Source organism: Scardinius erythrophthalmus (assembly GCF_964197995.2).
Source record: "Scardinius erythrophthalmus genome assembly, chromosome: 2".
In the NCBI taxonomy this organism is placed as follows: domain Eukaryota; kingdom Metazoa; phylum Chordata; class Actinopteri; order Cypriniformes; family Leuciscidae; genus Scardinius; species Scardinius erythrophthalmus.
Window position 1 is genome coordinate 44,347,015 of NC_138222.1, and position 22,008 is coordinate 44,369,022.

Below are 22,008 nucleotides of genomic sequence, written 5' to 3' on the forward strand. Positions count from 1 at the left end.
ATAATGTATTAGTAAATGTTGAAATTAATAACTAAGATTAATAAATGCTATAGAAGTATTGTTCATTCTTAGTTCATGTTAAGGTAGTTAACTAACGTTAACTAATGAACCTTATTTTAAAGTGTTACTATTTTATACGTAAATATTTATTTATTTTTATTATTAACAACAACAATAATAATCAAATATATTATTAATATAGATTATAAAAAAATAGTACATTATTAAATAATTATTATTAAATAAAGCATAGATAGAATTCAGCCCGTAAATCTTACCTGAGCAATTCCTCCGACAAACCTGGTCTTGACCACCACATTGTCATCATCAGACTTGTTGAAAGCAGCTTTCTGGGCAGCTCGAACCAGACTGTCAGAGGCACGTTTCACAGCATTGCCTGCAGCCTGCCGATAACACAAGTTCAAGAAATATGTCTATGAAATACATAGTAAATGAAGATAGTACGGTAAGGCTAGGGGCTTACATGTGAACATTTAAGGCCCTGACATGCAGCAAGCGAAATCTAAGAATGAACTGCTGGGACGTCATTTCGAACAATATCAGGTCAAAACGAAGTTCGCTTAGAGTTCGTTTTGGGAGTTCGAAACATCTTGCCAAAGCAAAACCTTTTCGTCCGCGAGGGAAAACATTAACACACAGGAGAGCTGTTTGATTTTCATGTTTAATACATTAAAGCTGCTTGATTTTAAGCAATCTTTTGTATAAAATGATATATAAATAAAGATGATGTGACTTTACTAAAGTGGCGAATTGCAGCGCTCAAGCAAACATATTCACGTTGCTATGATGATCAGATGCTCTTCTTATGCTTTATTAAAAAATGCTTGCTGTTTTCTCATTTTTGTTGTGCGTTTATTTTGTTGTTGAGAGGAAAGCACACTCCTATTTATCATCTAAATGCCGCTCTCAGCATCAGATGTTCGCTGACAATAATCTTTGCTTGAAAAAGAACTTCACCGTGAGTATATCGGGGCCTTTACAGTGCAGTTACTATTTGAATATCAGAATGAATTCAATCTTTTTTCTTTATGCAACCGTATATACCTGTAGCCTCCTCATAGCCTCTGAATCCTGGTCAGCTTTAACCTTGCACGCCACCAACAGCTGTGCAGTGGAAGCAGCCACTTGTTTGGCAGAAGAGATGAGCTTTTCTTCACTGGCATGGCCTTGGACTGATGCGTTTGCTGCCTCACAGAGGTTACTGGTGGCTGCGGCAACCATGCGTGCCTGTAACAGTGAGGAAACAAAGCAGTCATACAGGGATACAACATGATGACATTTTATTGTCACTGTTAAATGCTTAGGGACTTACAGCAGATATCAGCCCTTGAGACCACTGTCCATCATCCACAGCATTGGCAGGGATGGTTCCCACCTTCACAAAGGAAAAAAAGATGGCAATGAGTCAATGAAAAATGCAAGAAACAGTTGCTTTTAAAGTCAGGCTATGAAGTCAATGTATTCATGTACATCATTATTTTTTCAAAATTCATGTGCCCTCGTAATATTGAATCAAAACAGCTTCCCCTCCCTCTTGCAGCATGATCCTTTCTCTTCTCTGATGATGAGGGCGGGACAACCTGTCTCTCACATGAGATCACAGCAACAGCAAATCACAACGATCTAATCAATTCCCCATGGACAAAATCAAGTCACGCCGAACACTTTTTTCTCATTCAAGAAGGATATATGTCACAATAGACTATTGCAAAGGCCGTTTCATGCGAACATTATACGGACAAGTCAAGCTTTTTTTGGTTCATGCTATGTTTTCTTACCTTGCCTTGGGCTACGAGTTCTCTCTGAGCTGCTGAAGCTGATTTTACAAGGGCGCTGGTGGCTGCAGCGATAGATTTGGCTGCCTCAAGTATCTGCTCTTCAAAGTTTAAACTCTCATCAGCTTGCTGCAAAGAAAAAAATAGGAAAAGTTCAGTTGTTACAATTAATTTGATGGGTGGAACAACAATAACAAAAAGGGGTCTTCTGAACTGAAAATGATCAGCAATGTAGTTTATTTAAGAGTTTATAAGAAATTATCTCCTGTAAGAAATTATAGTCTGCCCCGACCCAGATTCCACTCTAAGATAGGTGGTTGATCATGCTCATTCCCCAAAAATGGCTTAATTATCATAGAGAACAACAAAGTCCCCAATTTGATTGTTTATGCCTCATTTAAGTGCACCACATCCTAGGCAAATAGTCATCAATTTTAGAATGGGAACGTGTGGGAATCTGAGAGCCATCTCAGAAAATAGGATGTCTGAACTTTATTAGCATACAGGGCACAGCTGTTAAAACAGTAACCACTTCATTTACATGAGGAGTAGTAAATTTGAACTGTATAAAAGGTTTTTATTATATATATATATATATATATATATATATATATATATATATATATATATATATATATATATATATATATACACACACACACGTCTTGTGGCATTTTGAATTCCAGTACACAACAAATACGTGCAAACATATAACAGTTTTAAATTTATTATAGAATACAAATATGCATGATATATTATTAATAAATATTACGTTAATATACTACCAGTCAAAAGACTGGAATAATTAAGATTTAGATTAAAAATCTCTTATGCTCACCAGGGCTGCTAGCCTGGGAAAACCTAGACAACTTCCGGCAAATTTAGATTTGCTCTGCAAGTAGTCTGGCAAAGCTCATTCAAGCCCATTTCCAATCCGTCGAAATCGCGGCACCAATCAGAAACGTTGAGGCGGGCTTTACACAATGACGATCGCTCTGATTGGTTTTAGGTCTATCCAATTGCGCCCAGAGGCATTTGAGCGACGTCTGTTGGTGAAGCGCAACTTTTATGCATTATTATTCAAATTGCAAACACATGAGGACAGTCTCCATGAAAGACCCACTGGCAGATGAATGTGCTACTACATTTCTCTCCGAAACGGTAGGAAATTAAATTAGATTTAATAGAGGATTTTAACTGTGACAAGATGATTGACAAGGGCAGTTTACGTGACAGGATGCACGCGACAGATCCGTCCGATAAAGATGACGAAGTAGTATGTCCCAAAGCTTGCCTACTTTTTTGCTACACATTCAAAAGTAAAAACATTTTCTTCACAAAAAGACTACATACTTTTATGGCGTAGTGTAACTTAGGCGAATTGGGACGCAGCATATGGCTTTACAAGATGACGATCGCTCTGATTGGTCTTAGGTCTATCCAGTTGCGCCCAGAGGCATTTGAGCAACGTCCGTTGGTGACGCCCCTTTGGAAATTAGTTATTAATGAAGCTTTGCCAGACCATAACTCAGTTACTACTGAGAACGATCTGGTTTTAACCAGGCTACTGGGCTGCATTTATTTGATCAAAAATACAGTAAAAATAGTAACATTGTGAAATATTACTACAATTTTAAAAAGCTATTATCTATTATAATATATATATTTCAAAATGTAATTTATTCATGTAATGGCAAAGCTGATTTTCAGCAGCCATTACTCCAGTCTTCAGAGTCACACATTCCAAAAATCATAAATGCAGCCTTGGTGAGTCTTTAAACAGTGCATTAAGCATGTGCATTACCCTTGGTTTGGCTCTTGGTTTGAGCTGCTCAAGTTTCTTGGCCGCTGCTTCAATTGAGGCAGCAGCTCCCAATAACTCCGTTTCAGCGATCACAGTAGGATCCTCAGGGTCGACCCACTCAGTGCCTAAACACACAATACACACACTGATCAACTGTTTGGCAGGCCTAGATTCAACACATAGACGGCATGCTGCAATAACTAAACGTGTGTGTCAGTTACATGGGCAATGGATGATGCCTTTTAAAACAAACATGCCAGAGTGTAATTCATTTTGCCCACAAATGAAATGAATCAAAACAAATGAACAAGACACAAATGTGGTTAAATAAGTAAGTGTTCTAAATGGAGTTTGCAAAGATGGAATAACATTTGTAGTCTCATGGTACTCACCCCCATCTTGAGCGAGACGGGAAAGACAGGAAACTTTACTCAGCACAATAAATCCACAGATTACACTGAGTGAGTGTGTACACGTCTTAAAAGGTTAGTTCACCCAAAAATGAAAATTCTGTCAGTAATCTTACGGGGTTGGAACAACATGAGGGCGAGTAATTACTGACAGAATTTTCATTTTTGGGTGAACTAACCCTTTAATGAAGGTGTGTGTCTGTGAGTGAGGTTACCTTTCATAGCCTCTGCTGTTTGAATCAGTTCAGTAACAGCTGCAGCAACCTTCTTAGAGAACATCGCCAACTTCTGTTTCTGGTCACCTGTTGGCTTTTGTAAGACCTGAAACAAATATTTATGCACATGAACAGTTCTGGTTAAACATTAACCAGATCTATTATGCTTTTTTCAGATATTACTTTTCATGTACTGTGTTATATAGCTGTTTATGAATGTAAAAAGGCTGGCAAAGTTGCATGATCAATTATCGCCCCAAAAAAAGACCAATTCTGAACTACTTGAAATGAGTCGTCAGTAATTCGTCTTTCTTCCTGCACAAACCTTCATAGGTTTAACAAATTTGCATATTCCAGCCTATGGTCTTCATTGGCAGCCTGTGAAAAATGTCTACTTTGACCCGCCCTCAAACAATGTAGTTAGTTATAGCTGAGGCCTGGAAGAGTTTGGTTCGTTTTGCCAACATGTCAAAAATACGCTGTTTTATGCTCTGCGAATGCAAATCCACATTGCATGCATGCACATTGCATGCACCTGAGGACTCAGGCTTGAATTGACAGTTAAACTGAGGCCATCGTTACTGTCCGCATCACTGTGTATAAAAGTGCTGAGAAAACCCCCAGAGTGGAAATTCACACATGGTAATGACATTTAATTTCCAACAACCACTATAAGCGGTAGTAGACCAATCAAAAAAGACTTGGCCGTCTGACCAATTAGAGCAGAGTAGGCTCTCGGATAGGAGACAGCGTGAGAAAAGCTCACAGCTCACATAATATACAGTGCCTTGCGAAACTATTCGTACCCCTTCATTTTTTTGAACATTTTATTTTAAACTACTTTAATTACTTTTTTCACATCAATCTATACAACATAATGACAAAGCAAAAAAAAAAAAAAAAACAGATTTGACAATGTTGTTATACAACTGAAATAAGTACATTGCATAAGTATTTGTACCCTTAACTCAGTCCTTAGTTGAAGCACTTTTACAGCCTCAAGTCTTTTTGGGTATGATGTGACAAGCTTTGCACATCTGCATTTGGGTATTTTCTGCCATTCTTCTCAAATCCTCTTATGCTCTGTCAGGTTGGATGGGGACCGTCGGTGGACAAACATTTTCAGGTTTCTTCATAGACGTTCTATTGGGTTCAAGCCCAGACTCTGGCTGGGCCACTCAAGGACATTCACAGAGCTATTTACAAGCCACTCTTGCATTGTATTAGCTGTGTATTTAGGCTCACTGTCCAGTTGGAATGTGAACCGTCTGCCCAGTCTGAGGTTCTGAATGCTCTGGCCTAGGTTTTCATTAAGGCTAACTCTATATTCTGCTGCGTTGAGCTTTCCTCCTAACCTAACAAGTCGCCCAGTCCCTACCACAGAAGATCACCCCCCACAGCATGATGCTGCTACCACCACACTTTACTGTTGGGATGGTATTGGGAAGGTGATGAGCAGTGCCTGGTTTCCTCCACACATGACGCTTGGAACTAAGATTCATCAGATCAGATATTCTTGTATCTCATAGTCTGAGAGTCGCATTTAGGAGCTTTTTTGCTAATTCCAAGTTAGTTTTCATGTATCTTCACTGAGGAGAGGTTTTAGTCTGGCCACACTGCCATAAAGCCCAGATCGGTGGAGTGTTGCAGTGATATTTGTCCTTCTGCAAGTTTCTCCCATCTCCATATATGATCATGAAGCTCAAATAGAGTGGCCATCAGCTTCTTGCTCAACACTCTAACCAAAGCCCTTCTTCATTGATTGCTCAGTTTGGCTAGGAGGCCAGCTCTAGGAAGAGTTCTGGTTGTTCCAAACTTTTCCATTAAGGATTATGGAGGCTACATGCCTCTGTGAACCTTTAATGTAGCAGATTTTTTTATTTATTTTTTGTAGTCTATCCCAGATCTGTGTCTCAAACGTGTCTCTGAGTCTGAGCCCTATAGGCAGTTCCTTTGACCTCATGGCTTGGTCTTTGCTCTGATATGCATTTTCAGCTGTTAAACCTTTCCAAATCATACCCATTCAATTGATTTTGCCACAGGTTACCTCCACTGAAAGTGTAGTAACATCTACAAGCGAAATTGGAATGCTCTTGAGCTTCCCAGAAAAGGCTATGTGTGCATAAGTATTCATACCCTTTTCTGGGACAATGTAATTATTTGAGTAATTATTTGAGTAATTGAGTATTCAAAGTAATCATTTATTTTTAATAAATTTACAGAACAGATCTGTTGTTTGTTTTGTCATTATGGTGTATGGAGTTTAGATTGATAGGGGGAAAAAGTAATTTAAAGCAGTTTAGCATTAGTCTGCAACATAAAATGTGGGAAAAAAACGAAGGGCTACACATACTTTCGCAAGGCACTGTACATCGATGTTGCAATGTGTATTAAGATAAAATTAAAGTGTTTTTGACCTTGGATGCATGTAAACCTATTGTAGGAGACCTCCAAATCCTAAAGCAGCAAAGCACTGTACAGATGCATTTTGTGTGTGAATAAGTGTGTGTTTGTACCTGTAGGACAAGTTCTAGGAGATCTATATATCCATTGGTACATTCAGTGCCGTATAACAGAGCTCTTCTCCTGACGTCGTCACTCACTTCCTCGTGATATGCCGCTTGCTGAGGTGGAAAATACTGAGTCCATTACGCACACCAAAACCACCTTCGCTAACCCACAGATAATAAAGCATAGATGGACGCTGGCAGAAAACACACCTTGCATGTGGTCAGCATATCGGTTATGACCTTGCGGCTGAGGTTCGCGGTGGAGATGACATCTTCCTGTCTGGCAGAATTTCCTGCTGCAACAGCTTTAGCAGTTGCAGTGGTGATGCCCTTCGTCATGCGAATGAACTCTTCTGGAGTAGTTGACTTCTCAGGGGCTTCTTTAGACTGGAACATCTGAGTACAATGACAACAATTGTCAATTGGGATGTTTTAAATTTAGCTTTGTAACCATGCTTGTCTATGTTTGTGTAAGATTTGTAATTAGCACTTAACAAATAAAAATAGGTCAAAATTAAGGTCAAATGAAAGAAAAGCATGGTTAACTTTAAAGGCCTTGATGCACTTCAAGGGAAATCGAAGAACAACCTGGTGTGACGTCATTTAATTTTCATTTTAAGGGTTAACATTGACCTCTTACTCTCTGGTGACTCGGGAAACCTCTCCATACTTTTATTACTCGACCTCAGCTCAGCTTTTGATACTGTGTGTCAAATTCTTACTCATAAGCCTCTCAGAGATTAGTATCTCAGGAGCATGCTATCCTGGTTTTCCTCCTATCTGACAGACAGAAAATACCATATCACCATGCACAATTATAAATCTCCCACGGTCATTCTCAAACAAGGTGTTCCACAGGGATCAGTTCTCGGCCCATTACTATTATTATTTACATTTTGCCTCTCGGACAAATTATTCACCATGGTATTTATTTCAATACCACTGTTATGCCGACGATATTCAGATACTGTATATACTGCTTGCCGACCGGACTCTATTCGCCATACTACATCACTATCATCATGTGTTAATGAATTAAAGACCTGGCTAAACTACAATTTTCTCAGTTTGAATCGGACTAAAACAGAAATCTTAATTACTGGTCCACCATCTCTAACAAAAAATATAACTAATACTCCCACACTTGACCTTGAAGCTACATCAATTATTCCGTCTGCCACTATCAAAAACTTGGGTATGACTCTTGACCCTTCACTGACCTTCGACGCTTATATTAGTCAACTCTGTAAAGCTGCATTTTTCAACTCCGCCGTATTGCCAAACTCAGCCCCTATGTCAGCCCAAAAGACGCTGAATCGCTGGTACATGCGTTTATCACATCTCGCCCCGACTACTGTAATGTTCTTTTTTCTGGACTACCAGCACACTCTATCTCACGTTTACAATATATTCAATTGCAATGCGATATGCAACTGCAATTGCTCATTTTTTTGGACTGGAAAAATGTCTATTGCCCATTTATGTATGAACTGATTGTTTGTTCTTTACTGTTATTGTGAAGCGTCCTTGAGCTTGGGAAAGGAGCTATATAAATTAAACATATTATTAATTATTATTTCGAACAAAACCAAGCCAAAACAAAGTTCGTTTGGAGGTTGAAACATCTGGAAAAGTTTGCTTTTGACAAGCTAAATTCACTCCAATTGGTAAGCAGCATTTGTTTGTGGTGATTACATAATATGTAGGTTGTGCTATGAGGCTCTGCCTTCTTTAATGTGGACATTTTCTCCAGTTAATTTCTTCTGTTTAGTCTGTCGAGGTCAGACACGAGTGAGACAAGAACAAACTGGAGAGTTATTTTATAGTAGATATTGAAATAATTCTAAATGAAAGCGATACTGGCACTGTTTATTCATGTTTAATACTGCAAAGCTGCTTGTTTTAAGCAATATTTTGCAAAAAGTGGTAAATAAATAAAGGTGACGTGACTTGACTGAAGTGCCGTATTGCAGAGCTTGTGCAAACATATGCACATCACCATGATTAGATGCTTTCTTTACTGTTGTTTTCTCACCACTGTCATCTAAATGGCACTCCGCTTGTCCACCAGCGTCCGATCAATTTTTGTTCCGACGCGACGCCTGTGACGTTTTCACTGCTTGGGGCCGGGGTTTGTGTGTACTTTAAATATGAAACCATAGCAACGGCCATACACAAATTCTCGCCGCCGAGTTTCCATTGGCTGCTGCCCCGCGTTTTGACGCTCTCATTTGCATAAAGTATCCACCAAGATACTTTTTTGCAGCGCCGCTGTTGACCAAATCGACGCAACGCGACCCATCATGCTTTGCGGGGGCGTTTTTGCTGCCTGACGTAGTTCCATAGGAAATGAATGGGCTTTGGCGTCGCGTCAGAAATTGAGACGCTGGTGGACAAGCGGCTTAAGAAGCATGGGTGGTGTCGGGGATGATTGCTAATGGTATTCAGCTGCAAAGATATTTCAAACTTTTTTTTACCCCTAAATTAAGAACAAAAAAGAACTTTGTCTATCAGGGCCTTAACTTAAAAAAAAACAAAAAAAAACGGTTTGGGCTGGAAAAATAAAAGGAAAGAAAAAAGGAACATAAAAAATAGACAATTAGTACACCATGTTTTCTGCATTTGCAGTCTTACTGTGAGTTCCTGTTTAATGCACTCAATAGTGGATTCCAGGGCTCTGGTTCCTCTTGAAGCCTCATCCTCCACTGCCTTCACCGTTTTTAGTAAGGATGTTACATTAGTTACCATAATCTGAACACAGAAGATGACATAAACACACACGAGTCACTTACATTTTAAATTCTAGAACATCACATTCTTTGTGAACATTAATTGCACTTTTACAGGAAAACATCTGATGTCAAAAATCACTATTGCAAAATAGTTCCTTTGGAAACCAGCTATTTATAAACTACAACTTTTAAATGACACTAAAAAGACAAAAATAGCTATGTATACCCTAGAACTTTATACACTTGTTTAATTCTAATTAAAGGATCCAAGGTTAAATTGATTAAACCATGATTTCTTTGAATTCTAAAAATTATTGACTCCAAACTCATGCAGAACTATGCCATTAATAGAGCATGTAGTTCAATTTATGGCACAATAGTTGGACTAAGTGTGCAGTAGCGGATGGAGAAGAACACAGATTAATTTCCTCATTCATAATTAATCTGATTAATGGCACACACTGAAATGAGTTTCTCACCAGAACACTTCTACTGATATCTGAGTTAGGAGACATTTCCACCCCTGCGGCCAGATTTCTGAGGGACAACTGGGAGATTACAGTTTCAGAGACAAATTTATAACAGCTAATTGTCTAGCTGGACTGTTTCTAACTAAGTTCTGTGCTCTTGAGGTATGAAGGAAAATTCGCAAAAGGGAGAATAATATTTATGTTACGCAGAAACGAGGCCTGAGTGTTTTTCACAGTCCTACCTTGGCTGCACTCTTGAGCTGGTACATTGAGGGGTCGTCGGCAGATTTTCCTGCTGCACACTTGGTGGCACTAATGAGCTCAGCCAAAGCTTTAGCAACATCCTTCACTGCGTTGATCAACACCACCTACCGGCAGATGAATGATAATAACACATGCACATTTCTGGAAGATGACTTACGACTGGCTGCTGCTAAATCTCTGTGTTGGACTTATCTTCTGTCCTCATCCCTTTCATCACTGTCTCTCACCTGTGTTTCTGGGTCATCTGGGCCTATGCTGGCCGCTCCCAATTTCACCACATCTGTAAGTTGTGTGATGGTCTTGGCAGAAGATTGGGCAGCCTGGGCCAGCTTCTCTTGACTTGATGCTGCACCTGAAACAAGGTTCTTAGTGTCCTCCACCAGTGCTTTAGCTGTCTTCAGAATATTCTCCCTAAAAACAAAAAGAGAAAGAGAGAGAAGTGATAAAAGTTTGATAATAATGCTTATGTACATATGTGATTGTATTGTGCCTTCTTGCATTTTAATGACTGCATATGCTGCCTTCTTTATTGGTCAATTGTGGCGCTCTGGGGTCAAATATTTTTGACTGTTCTATCTCCTGTGTTGTTTAATGTTTATCCATCCACGGTAGTATCCCTCTAGTATTTCCTCTCACAGAATACAACATTTTTTATATTAAAATAAAATAAAATTCAATATATTAAAGAGACCTCACATTAAGGAATATGGGTAACAAACAGTTGATGGGCCCCACTGACTTCCATAGTATGGGAAAAAATACTATGAAAGTCAATGGGACCCATCAACTGTTTGGTTACTGACATTCTTCAAAATATCTTCTTTTGTGTTGAGCAGAAGAAAGAAATTCATACAAGTTTGAAACAACTTGAGGGTGAGTAAATGATCACAGAATTTTCATTGAAATATCCCTTTAATAAATTCAATCTATAAAATAAAATAAATCCAATTCAAAATATATTCTATATTTAATGACCACTTATTTAATAATTTGGTAAACAGTAATGTAATTAAGCGTGATATTGGTTAGTTACCTGCAAAAATAAATTCCTTCAGGATGATACAAGGCCACCCCGTTAGCTTTATTTTGTATAATAATAACCGATAGAGATGCACCGAAATTTTGTCCTTCTAAAAATTATAGCCGAAAAAAGGGTCAAAATTCGATTGCAAAAAAAGTCTAATTTAAAAGTATTAATATTCTGCTTTCAGATTTATTTTTTTGACCCAATGTGTCCAAAATGTTTGGTTTCGCCCAATAACTTTATATTTCAGTGTATCACCAATAGCTGTAGACTGTAAATTACCCCGTTGTATTATATATTTGTGTGATACCTGTGATCAGCGAAGGAGTCTGAATCGTTCTCAGCATTGAGTGTACCAGCAGAAGCAAACATGATGGTGGTGTCCAGGTCAGCGATGATGCCCGATACAGCACTGGCTGCAGTGATACAGGCTTGAGTGCCCTTATTACCGGCTTGCAATGCAGACAACACCATAGACACCTACAAAAAAACAAACACACATTAAAATCAATTCTACGATATGGAGAAACTGTAATTTCAACAGAGAACAACATAAATTCTTTGAAAGATAGTTGTAAGTAATGCATCTGTATTTGCTCTGTGTTGCTCCGGCACCTTCTCAGTGACGGCTCGTACACACTCAATAAGTTCTCTCTTTGTGAATGAGTCAGATGGACTGATCTGCAGCGCTCCAGCCTTCTGAACGAGAACAATGCAGCCGTGCCCCAGTTCCTGCACACGTGTCTTTATCTGGAACCCGATCTAAAAATCACCAAAACAGGGGTCAGCGTGTGAGTGAGAGATACACAAAGAGTGAGCTACCGTGCATCTGTATGTCAATGACCTCCTCTGGTTCCGCAGTAGCAGCAGCTAGACGTCCTTGAACTGCAAGCTGACTGTAGTCTGCAGTGACCTGTGAGGCCAAACTGCCCAGATCCTCTGGAGCACTCACTGATTTAGTGATCTGAGGGAGAGAAGAAAGCGATTCAATGAAATTGGACACATAAGTCTATGCATAAATGTTTATGTTGTACTGTGTTTTATAGACATACAGCATAAAACACATTAAATGTAGAAAATTACGATTGCTCACCATCTCCTGTGCACTGACAGCAATAGCTTTGGAGTATCTCACCATGGTGGTCTGATATTCCACAAATGAACCTTCTAGTTCTGGTGGAGAACCTTCACCTAACTACAGGATCACAAGATCATTTAAACATTACATGGCTGTTTTAAATGATTGTAAACACTTAAAGGGGACCTATTATGCCCCTTTTTACAAGATGTAAAATAAGTCTCTGATGTGTGTATGTTAGGTTTTAGCTCAAAATACCCCACAGATCATTTTTTACAGCATGTTAAAATTACCACTTTTTGGGGGTGAGCAAAAACGCACAGTTTTTGTGTGTGTCCCTTTAAATGCAAATGAGCTGGTGCTTCTGGCCCCCTTTAAAGAAGAGGGTGGAGCTTCAAGAGCTCACACCTCGGTGTAAGGACAATCTCATCTCACAAAATTAAAATATCAGAACAGAAACACTCAGTGGCGGTGTTCATTTCGAACCGGAGACAATAATGCCTACAGAGCCAGAGAATACATGCTGTATGGAGATAGAGCAGGTATAGGTTTGTTTAATTACGGTTATAACTTATTTGTCATCTTGCTTTTATCCACTATTAGTACAAGCCTGCAGACCCCGTCCGAATGATGACCAAAAATTAACTGATGAGTTTTATGAAGTTTATTGATGAAGCATCCGTTTTTCTTCAGAAAATCACCATAAGAGCATAAGACAGTGCAAAAAGTGCGCATTAAAGTCGTATCCATAAACTCACTCTCTCCCTTGCATTGTCATCAACATACACAGCAAATTACACAAAAACACTCGTTAAAACTAACAATATACAGACCTTTTCAGTGGGTGTTTATAAACTGGTCAAATTTATATCCATAAAACAACTCTGATAATAAACTCTGTAATAAAGTGTGCACTCTCCCTTTCATTACTACCGTGATAAGTAACGTTAGGCCTATCACTCCGGAGACTGTAAGCTGGATCACGAACAGTAAAATGATTCGCGCAAACATAACGCATTTCGGTAGATTGGGGGGCGCATTCCCTTCATAAAAACAAAAGTAATTCACTGCGTCTTCAGTGGTTTAGATGTCGGGAGTAAATGAAGACTGCTATGTTCATTCTTACATCCAACAACAAAACACCTCAATCGCTTAGGACACATTCTTGTCTACAGCTGCTCAAGCGACGAAACAATAGCGGACTGTGCTCACACAGGGCGGGTCTATGCTAATACGGCAGTGTCCGTCAACAGTCGTGGGAGGGACCTGTGCAAAGTTACGTCACTTTGCCCAGAATCTGCAAACCGCTTGTTCTGAGACAGTGCTTATGATTTATGGGGATAAAAAAAAAAGAGCTCTTGGTGGATTTTTATCTTTATAGGGTGGTTGTGTACACACGCTGCCAACACATTTATGCTCAAACACCATGTAAAAGTACATTTTGCACAATAGGTGCCCTTTAAAATATCAAATAGTTTTCATTTAAATGTAATTATAAAGTATATTAAGGCTGTTTATAATGCAAATGTATGTGGGTTGTTACCTTCCCCATTGCATCAGCAATCGAATCCACCATGCCACTGACCATGCCAACCTCACTAGCAGCTTCATTCAGGGTCAGCAAGAGGTCATCAACAGCTTCCCTCATCAGCTGTGCAGCTTCTGCTATGGCATCATGGGTATGAAACGCCTAAAGAAAAACGGGTTAATGAAACTGTTAAAAGATTCAAATTTTACATGGAGGTATCACATATTTGAATGGATGACATATACCTTAGGGTTTCCACCACCTTCCTTGGCAGCATACAGCATTTGTAGAGCAGACTCAGTAAGAGTCTTGGTCTGATCCAGAAGGTTCATCTGCTGCTGATGATCAAAGATTTTGGAGGCCATGCCCATCGAGGCTGAGACCAGCGGGGTGAAGTAACTGACCAACTGAGAGACCTGATGAACAGAGAAAGGTTTGAGTTCATACATCTGGAATGCATTAGAGTTGAAAACTATATGAAAACTAATTTTAGACTGGAAAGGCTTCATCATTTTATTTACCTTATGTCCCAGCTGTGCTGCTTCTCCTTTAGCTGCTGTGGAAATCGGCTCAATCAGGTGACCCACCTCCTGAACAGATGATGTTAACTGCTCCTGCAAAGCCTGATACAATACAACATGTGTTAAGGACTCCTAGATGGAAAACTCACTTTTATTTCTTCTTTCAAGGCTTTAACATGGCTACACAGACACACACATACGTGTGTGTGTGTTTAAAAATTAATATAAAAAGAGACCACTAGCTGACCATCGCAACCCATCCCTAATTTATATACTGCTCAATAGAGTTGTGATAACAGCCATGAAGCTAGAAATAAACACTATTCTGAGTAGCTGCTGTAGAAACACATTTACCTCAGATGAAACTTCATCTCTAGGAGGAAGATTCTGGCTGACAGCTGCAAGAGAGGCCTGCTCAATATCTCGGATACATTTATTGATATTATCAATGGCTGAGTCACATTCCTTTTGGCCAGGGGCTTTATCCCTGTAATACCAAATCACATAAACACAAATTATCTAAATTTATTTCTATTGCATGTCTCATACTAACAACAAAAATTAGTATATATGTGTTACCTGATTGCAGTGATGAGGCTCTTGATGGAGTCTGACACAGTGCGTGAATGGCTTGCCAGTAATGACCACGTGGGTGGATCTTTAGGGTTCATAACTAATGACCGTGCTGTCTTCAAAAGTTGGGTGGAGCTGCCAAGCATGGAGTGTGCTGATTGGATGATTGGCTCCTGTGCAGCAGAACCCTAAATTGTGAGTATAAAAATATAAATATCATTAACAAGAAGAATGACTCAATTGTGAATAACATTTAAATGAAGAAGAAACTCGTACCTCTTTACTTATCTGTGCAGGTACACTAGCAAACTCCGGATTGGAAGCAAACTTAGTCAGATTGTCAACAGCTTCAATGAGCGGCGCTGTTGCAACACGACATTTCTCACGGTTTTCCTCAGAGAAATCCCCATCTAATGCCTATGGTAGGAGAGAAGAGGGAAAATAAATGATGCTGGAAAGCAATCATTTGCTGTCACTGGAGTGGATAAAAGTTGGAATCATTTATAAAAAGGAGTGGTTTAACCTTGATTGTTTTGACCAGGCTGGCTGTGCTGTTGGCCACTTCTTTGGCTGACTGCACAAAGTGTCTTTTAGCCACAGGGTTGGCAGTCTTAGATGAAGCCAGTCGACAAGCATTACACAGCGCTGAGGTGTGCTTGGCAACAATGGTGGCAGCTGAGAGCACCTGCAACACACACATTTTAACATTTTGGCCCTAAAAGTGCAGATTAAGATGTTTACAGAAAGAAACACTACATACTCAAGATCTTACAGAACAAAGCTACCTGTGAAGGACTACTGTCTGGGTCAACAAGATTTTGGCAAGCCATCTGGATTGCCTGATTAGCATGAGCGAACTGGATAGGATCCACTAAGCCTGGATGTCCAGCTTGGCTGTTGGGGTCAGACACACCCACTAAGTAAGAAGCCTAGAGACACACCAAAAAACAAGTATTAACGGCAAATAACAAAGTAAAAGTGTTCAGAGGTAAAAATGTTTAATGGTTGAGAATGAAGCTGGTAGTTTCTTACCTGACCAGCTGCTTCGGTCAGTCCACACAGAGCTTTAGAGGCTCCACCAACACAGTCTCCAAACGCTGGAACATCTCCTGTCTTACAGTTGTGTGAGATACCGGCCATAGACTCACCGAGTATCTAACAGAAAGACGTGGTTTACAGATCAGTCATCAGTGATGTGCATTAACAGTTACCAATATCAACAGGCTATATGAATGCTTGCAGTTCAGCATCTTAACAGGAATTTTGCCCATTTAGGGACAGATTTACTAACAGCTTGCGCCAGTGAAAACCCTCTTTTGGCGTTAAAAAACTACCGCCAGGATTTACTAAAGACACACAGTGAATTAGAATTTTGAATACGCATTTGAAAGAGTTTCCCTTTTAGACAAAATGTACTTCAATTAATCATGCAAGGTGATTTACTAAGGTTTGCGTTAGTCAATTTACTGGTATTTGCACCATTATTTACCGCCCATTATTTATGTTGATCATTATTGAACGATCCGGCTGCATCCGTGTTCTTTAATTTGCAAGATGTCAGTAGATCATCTGCGCTTTTTTGGAGTTGCACTCACCTTAGAGATGCACGGATCAGCTCTAACGTCACCCGAATCCGCTTTTTAAAAACAAATTATCCACCTGACACCCACCCGCACCTATGATTTTCTCTGATTTAGATATCTGCAGGGGTTGGTGCTCAAACCGTGGCAACCGTGAGCAAAAGCGAGATATTTATGTATGCATGTATTTAATTTAGATAAAGTATATCGCACCTGCATACAGATCTACATTTTGAGGTAATAATTCATCGTAGTAAACCGGCTTGTTTTATTAAGGAACTACAAATATGTATAAATTGTGAGATTTAAATTATGCAAGTCTCTTAAATTATGCGGCTCTGTAAGCACTAAGCACTAGTGCTGTGCATCACATGCACACAAAAGTTACTGACTGACAGCTTACAGCTAGTTCCACTTTTTTTTAGCACTTAGCTTTGAGAAAAAGCAAAGCTAATGGTATAGATATCAAGTAGGCTATATAAAGTCCCATTAAACATTCCACACAAATCACAATGACAGCGATGCATGTTCAATGCTGGTCGCTTCATGTGTTTCAAGTAGCTCAGTCAGGCAGACTTAAATGTTCAGCGTTGCATCCTGAAGCTCAACACACAGTTGTCTTCATTAAAAAAAGCGAGACTAAATTATATTACAAGTGCTGATGCCGCTCTCTCCCCAATTGTGGTCTTTGATCTTGAAATTAGCTGATGATAAATAAAATGAAGCCCATTCTGTTGCTTTTGGTGACGTGAACGAGCATGAATTTGACCAAATTAAAACAAATTTTATGGAAAATTGCTTCATCCTTATGTTGGAAAACACTCTTATCAGAATAATTATCTTAAGCTTGTGTTTATTTTGAGTTAAAGCTGTCGAGTATTAAGCAATGTCTCATGTAGGTTCCTTTGTGTTTGATATAATGACCACTAAGAGGTGCTCTAGGCATGTTTTCCCTGAAGAGATATACTGTATATGATGTTCTTGAAAACTAAAGTAAAAATGACGTACGTTCGTTGCATTTTACCGTGAAATGTCTTTAACGATTTATCTCTCATCCACCCGCAATTAATGTTTTTTTTTATTACTTGACCCACCCAATCCCAAACTGCAATTCGTGCATCATTACCTCCAATATAATCATGTTGCGGTTACCTTAGAGTTCTCCATGACACTTTCAATGCAGTCAAAGTAGGAGAGATCATTGACTGGCTCATTCGGGTTATCCAGCAGTCCCCTAACAGCCTGTAACCGACAAAAAGAGACAATATCCCTTTTTTTTTTTCAATAGTAAGACAAATTACTTAGTACCTGGAATTGTTTATATATAATACCTCAAGCTCTCTTAGAGCATTGTCACATTCCCTCTGTCCTGGGGCATTCTGAGTACACAGGGTAATCAGCTGATTGATGCTGTCGGTCACTGTTCTGAATAAACATGCAGGGGAGTGAGGTTAAACATAGAAACAAGAGCATATATAATATGAATATATAACATATAACATGAATGAAGAAACATGGCGTGAAGTACCTGGCAGCAGCAGCGAGCAGGTTCTTTGCATTTCCTGCTCCAGGGTCCACAGATAAAGACTTGGCAGCCAACAGCAGCTTACTGGAGGCCATTGAGATGTTCTTCAAATTCCCAATCACCTGTATCTGATCATCCTTACCCTAAAAACAACCAAGAATTACTTCTTATTTTAGGAAAAGGAAGACCTATCCACCTTCTCACGTTCTGTCCTGCTCCACACATCGTACCTGTGTATGGCCAGCCATCTCAATGCCAGCATCCAGAAACTCATCAAAGTCCTCACTGAACTTCCCAGAAGCATCTGCAAGCTTGATAGTGGTCCCTCTAGAGGCATGGACCACATCACCTGCGGACTGGTTCAGATCGGCTGCGGTCTGGTTCAGGTCACTCTGAGCCTCCTGGAAGGTCTTACTGCAAGGAGGGAGCTGCAATAAATAAATAAAAAAAAGGTCACAAAACACTCCAGAGACACATTAGGGCCATGTGCATTTAATAACTGCATGCACTATGTTGAGGGCAGAGAGAGTATATTAAGGAATAGCTCTAGCAATCTTCAAGATACAATATTTTTTGGTGGAAATAAAAAGGATTTTCTTGTTTGTTGCTCACCGTCTCTACAAGTAGTTTTTTGCTGGCTTCACCAATGCTTTTCAGAGCCATATCAACATCTTTTTGTCCAGGTAGACAGTTCACACATGCGTTCAGTGAGTGAGACACAGCCTTTGCTACCTAGTACACAAAACAGAGACATACACAACAATAAAGTCAGTAAAATACTTAGTTACATTTTTATGTTTGAGAAGATTTTTTTTTTTTTGGAAAGAAAATGAACACTTTTATTTAGCAAGAATGGATATCTGATAAATCATTAAATGCCTTCTTTTTGTATTATTCATATTACATTTACATCTCTTCCTCCCTCACCTGTGCTAGCCTCTGTTGTATCTCTGCATCACCAGGAGCAACGAGCGCCTCCTTGGCTTCAGAAATCAATTTAGCCGACCCTTCCATAACCTCACAAGCAGAATCCAACATGGCTACGGCTCCAGCAGGGTCTGATGTGGTGGCAGCAACACCCCTCGCAGCCTGTGCTAATGTCTTGAGAGCCTGGGCAGTTTCGCTAGCAGCAACACCTGCGAACACATACAATTCATGTGTTTTGGAGTGTATGTGTGTGTGTGAACAAGAATGTATAATGTGTATTTTCAGAAAAAAAAAGCCCCTGTAAGCTATCTTAATTTTACAAAACCTCTTCAAATATAAAAAAAAAAAAAAAAAAAAAATATATAAATATATTTTAAATATTATAAATATATAAATATATATATATAAGGTTACACTATTTTAAGGTGACGTTGTTACAGTGTAATTACCCAAATAAGTACAGAGTATTATTAATTAACTACATGTACTTACTATAGGGTTATGGTTAGGATTAGTTACTTAAAACAACAGAGCTCTAAGGTAAGTCTCCATTTAGCCAAATAAATGTGTTTCCTATGCCAGTGAGTGTATTACCTGTGTAATGCTCATTTCCCTGTGCTGCACAGGTAAGCAGCTGGGCCATTGATGAACCAACGCCCTTAGATGTACCACCCAGATCCTGAGTACACTTTTCCAACTAAAACAAACAAATTACATCCCAAAATGGATGCATAATTCACACAATCAATCAATAGGTCTGTGCTGAGAAGATAGTGTTCAGAGGTGGTGTAAAAGAACCATAGTATCACTAATCAACTCACTGATTCTCCAGGTAATGGTTTCAGCTGTCCTTCAGAAGTTGCCAGTTTTGCATCCTGGAGTTCATTCTTAAGCGTCTGCACCGCTACAAGGGCAGAGTCTATCTCCATGGGGCCGCACGCCTCATGAGCCTATATATCACATGACAGAATTTCATTAACGGATAGCTCAGAGCATCATTTACTCACCCTGATGTCATTCCAAACACTCATTTCTTTCTTCTGCAGAACTAAAAAGTTCTGAAATTTTAGTACCGAAACTGTTCGGTTACCAACATTCTTCAAAATATATTTTTTTATGTTCCACAGAAGTCAGTCAGTCATTAAAGGAGAACTCCGGTCAATTTTAACATTGAGCTCATTTTTTTGTACATTTGGAGTGCTGTCAATACAGAGAACAACGACAAAAATCGGTGTTGCCTACACCGAGTTATTCTATTTTTAAAAGCGTAAATACCTGTGTTTACATCCTGTTTTCGGTTGAAGTCCAAAGTAGTCGATTGCCGAGTTCACGCGCGTGATCATAGGTAACTAAACCTATGCGCGTGAACTCGGCAATCGATTACTTTGGACTTCAACCGAAAACAGGATGTAAACACAGGTATTTGCGCTGGCTTAAATAACATCATTTTTATACATATCTTTCACATCTACTGTAGTCAGATTCACTCGTGTTCACTCTGAAGGAATCACTCACATTTTCTGTGCACTTGTAATGTCACATCAAGGATGTTAAGAGGCTAAAAGCAGTTTTAAAACTTGCCCCATTGAAGTCAACAGGGTGCAAATTTTAAAAATAGAATAACTCGGTGTAGGCAACACCGATTTTTGTCGTTGTTCTCTCTATTGACAGCACTCCAAATGTACAAAAAAATGAGCCCAATGTTAAAATTGACCGGAGTTCTCCTTTAAGGTTTGGATTTGGAACGGGAATTTTCATTTGCATATCCCTTTAGTACTTAAAATATGTGGATCTTATGGTGAGTTCCTTTTGTACTTGGATGTCAGAAATTCCCAGTAGAAATTTTTAACTGGAATTGGCCCCCAAGTTAGGGTTCCAATTTGGAAGCTCAGAGGAACCACAAACAACCCTGACTTCAGAATCCAATATGGCTGCTCACTCAGCGCATCAACAGAAGTGAAACAACAGTAATATATTGTTTATTAGCACTTCTGTTTGTCTCAAACTCAGTGGTGCACACATCCATCTTGGTTGTCCAACTGTGTATTGGAACGCGGTCACAACTAGGGTGTGACGTCATTTCCAGCGCCGACATCCGACTTTCAAGGTAAACAGAACGCGGCATCTTACTCATTAAATACATGTGTGGAGAAGACAGATTAAGTACCATCTGTGCAGCAGTGCGGAGTTCAGCCAGGCTGGTGGCCAGGTTCTTTGCACACTGCCCAAGCTGCATGGCTGCCGCCTGATCCGAAACAGTTGGCACAGACGACTTTGCTGAAGAAACCATCTTACTTCCAGGCTGGAAAGCAAAGACATGGATTAAGACATTTTAGTATCGAAGGAGAAGCTTTTTAAAAGAGCACTTTTAAAGTAGAGTGATGTTATCTGATGAGTGAAAGGTGGCAAGTATCAGTGAAAGGGTAGATGGTTACCTGAAGGAAGTTCTGGCTGGCAATGATGAGGGCAAGCTGGGCACTACCATCCTCTGGCTGACCCTGACTGCCCCTCACTCCCTGCACCAGCTGGGGAATATGGTCAGCTACAGCCTAACACACGTTGACATATAGAGAATACAGTGGTATATACATTTCATTAATAACACTTTAGATATTCACAAACTAATACTTCTACAAACCCTGCAGCTCTGAACAAGTTGTTGGTGGGCGGCAGTATTCTTGTTAGAGGCTGCTGCATTCTGGGATGCCGCTATAGTTTGAGTGGCAGCGGCAGCAGCTTGTTTAGCAGCATTCTGGAAAGATAGAAAACAGACACATCGTTCAGGGATTCATTCAAACGGCTGGATTTACGTCAAACACTCCCTTGCGTAGATCACATATAATCCTGTCTAAATTGAATGACTTTTCTCAATCATAACCATCAGTCACTGACCTCCAGTCTTGTTATGAGTTTTTTCTTGATGGCGTTCTGTGCAGCCGCGTTGGTGGCCACACGCAGCCCCTCCGCAGCCTCCCGCAGCTTCTGCTGCTGGTCTTCATTCTCAGGGTATGCAGCAGCTCCCTTAACACACACACACACACACACAGACGT

General features: G+C 39.7%; 1 protein-coding gene across 1 annotated transcript in view; it reads right to left on the bottom strand.

The window, feature by feature from the left end:
- Positions 1–22,008, bottom strand: part of tln2a (talin 2a) — a 56,786-nt gene that overhangs the window by 5,675 nt on the left and 29,103 nt on the right. Inside the window, exons 22-57 of the mRNA XM_081358989.1 lie at positions 21,850–21,978; positions 21,596–21,709; positions 21,393–21,506; positions 21,125–21,259; positions 19,779–19,907; positions 19,552–19,654; positions 18,958–19,166; positions 18,643–18,762; positions 18,261–18,458; positions 18,034–18,173; positions 17,837–17,930; positions 17,658–17,747; positions 15,958–16,080; positions 15,711–15,854; positions 15,449–15,610; positions 15,202–15,342; positions 14,932–15,113; positions 14,707–14,839; positions 14,353–14,454; positions 14,077–14,247; positions 13,847–13,993; positions 12,319–12,420; positions 12,070–12,189; positions 11,841–11,987; positions 11,536–11,705; positions 10,429–10,612; positions 10,180–10,305; positions 9,370–9,486; positions 6,946–7,131; positions 6,742–6,849; positions 4,226–4,331; positions 3,601–3,725; positions 1,800–1,925; positions 1,334–1,396; positions 1,066–1,248; positions 279–404 (exon numbers count right to left, since the gene is read on the bottom strand). Of these exons, the coding sequence (XP_081215115.1) occupies positions 279–404; positions 1,066–1,248; positions 1,334–1,396; positions 1,800–1,925; positions 3,601–3,725; positions 4,226–4,331; positions 6,742–6,849; positions 6,946–7,131; positions 9,370–9,486; positions 10,180–10,305; positions 10,429–10,612; positions 11,536–11,705; positions 11,841–11,987; positions 12,070–12,189; positions 12,319–12,420; positions 13,847–13,993; positions 14,077–14,247; positions 14,353–14,454; positions 14,707–14,839; positions 14,932–15,113; positions 15,202–15,342; positions 15,449–15,610; positions 15,711–15,854; positions 15,958–16,080; positions 17,658–17,747; positions 17,837–17,930; positions 18,034–18,173; positions 18,261–18,458; positions 18,643–18,762; positions 18,958–19,166; positions 19,552–19,654; positions 19,779–19,907; positions 21,125–21,259; positions 21,393–21,506; positions 21,596–21,709; positions 21,850–21,978 (4,869 nt within the window). The remainder of the gene's footprint in view (positions 1–278; positions 405–1,065; positions 1,249–1,333; positions 1,397–1,799; positions 1,926–3,600; positions 3,726–4,225; positions 4,332–6,741; positions 6,850–6,945; positions 7,132–9,369; positions 9,487–10,179; positions 10,306–10,428; positions 10,613–11,535; positions 11,706–11,840; positions 11,988–12,069; positions 12,190–12,318; positions 12,421–13,846; positions 13,994–14,076; positions 14,248–14,352; positions 14,455–14,706; positions 14,840–14,931; positions 15,114–15,201; positions 15,343–15,448; positions 15,611–15,710; positions 15,855–15,957; positions 16,081–17,657; positions 17,748–17,836; positions 17,931–18,033; positions 18,174–18,260; positions 18,459–18,642; positions 18,763–18,957; positions 19,167–19,551; positions 19,655–19,778; positions 19,908–21,124; positions 21,260–21,392; positions 21,507–21,595; positions 21,710–21,849; positions 21,979–22,008) is intronic.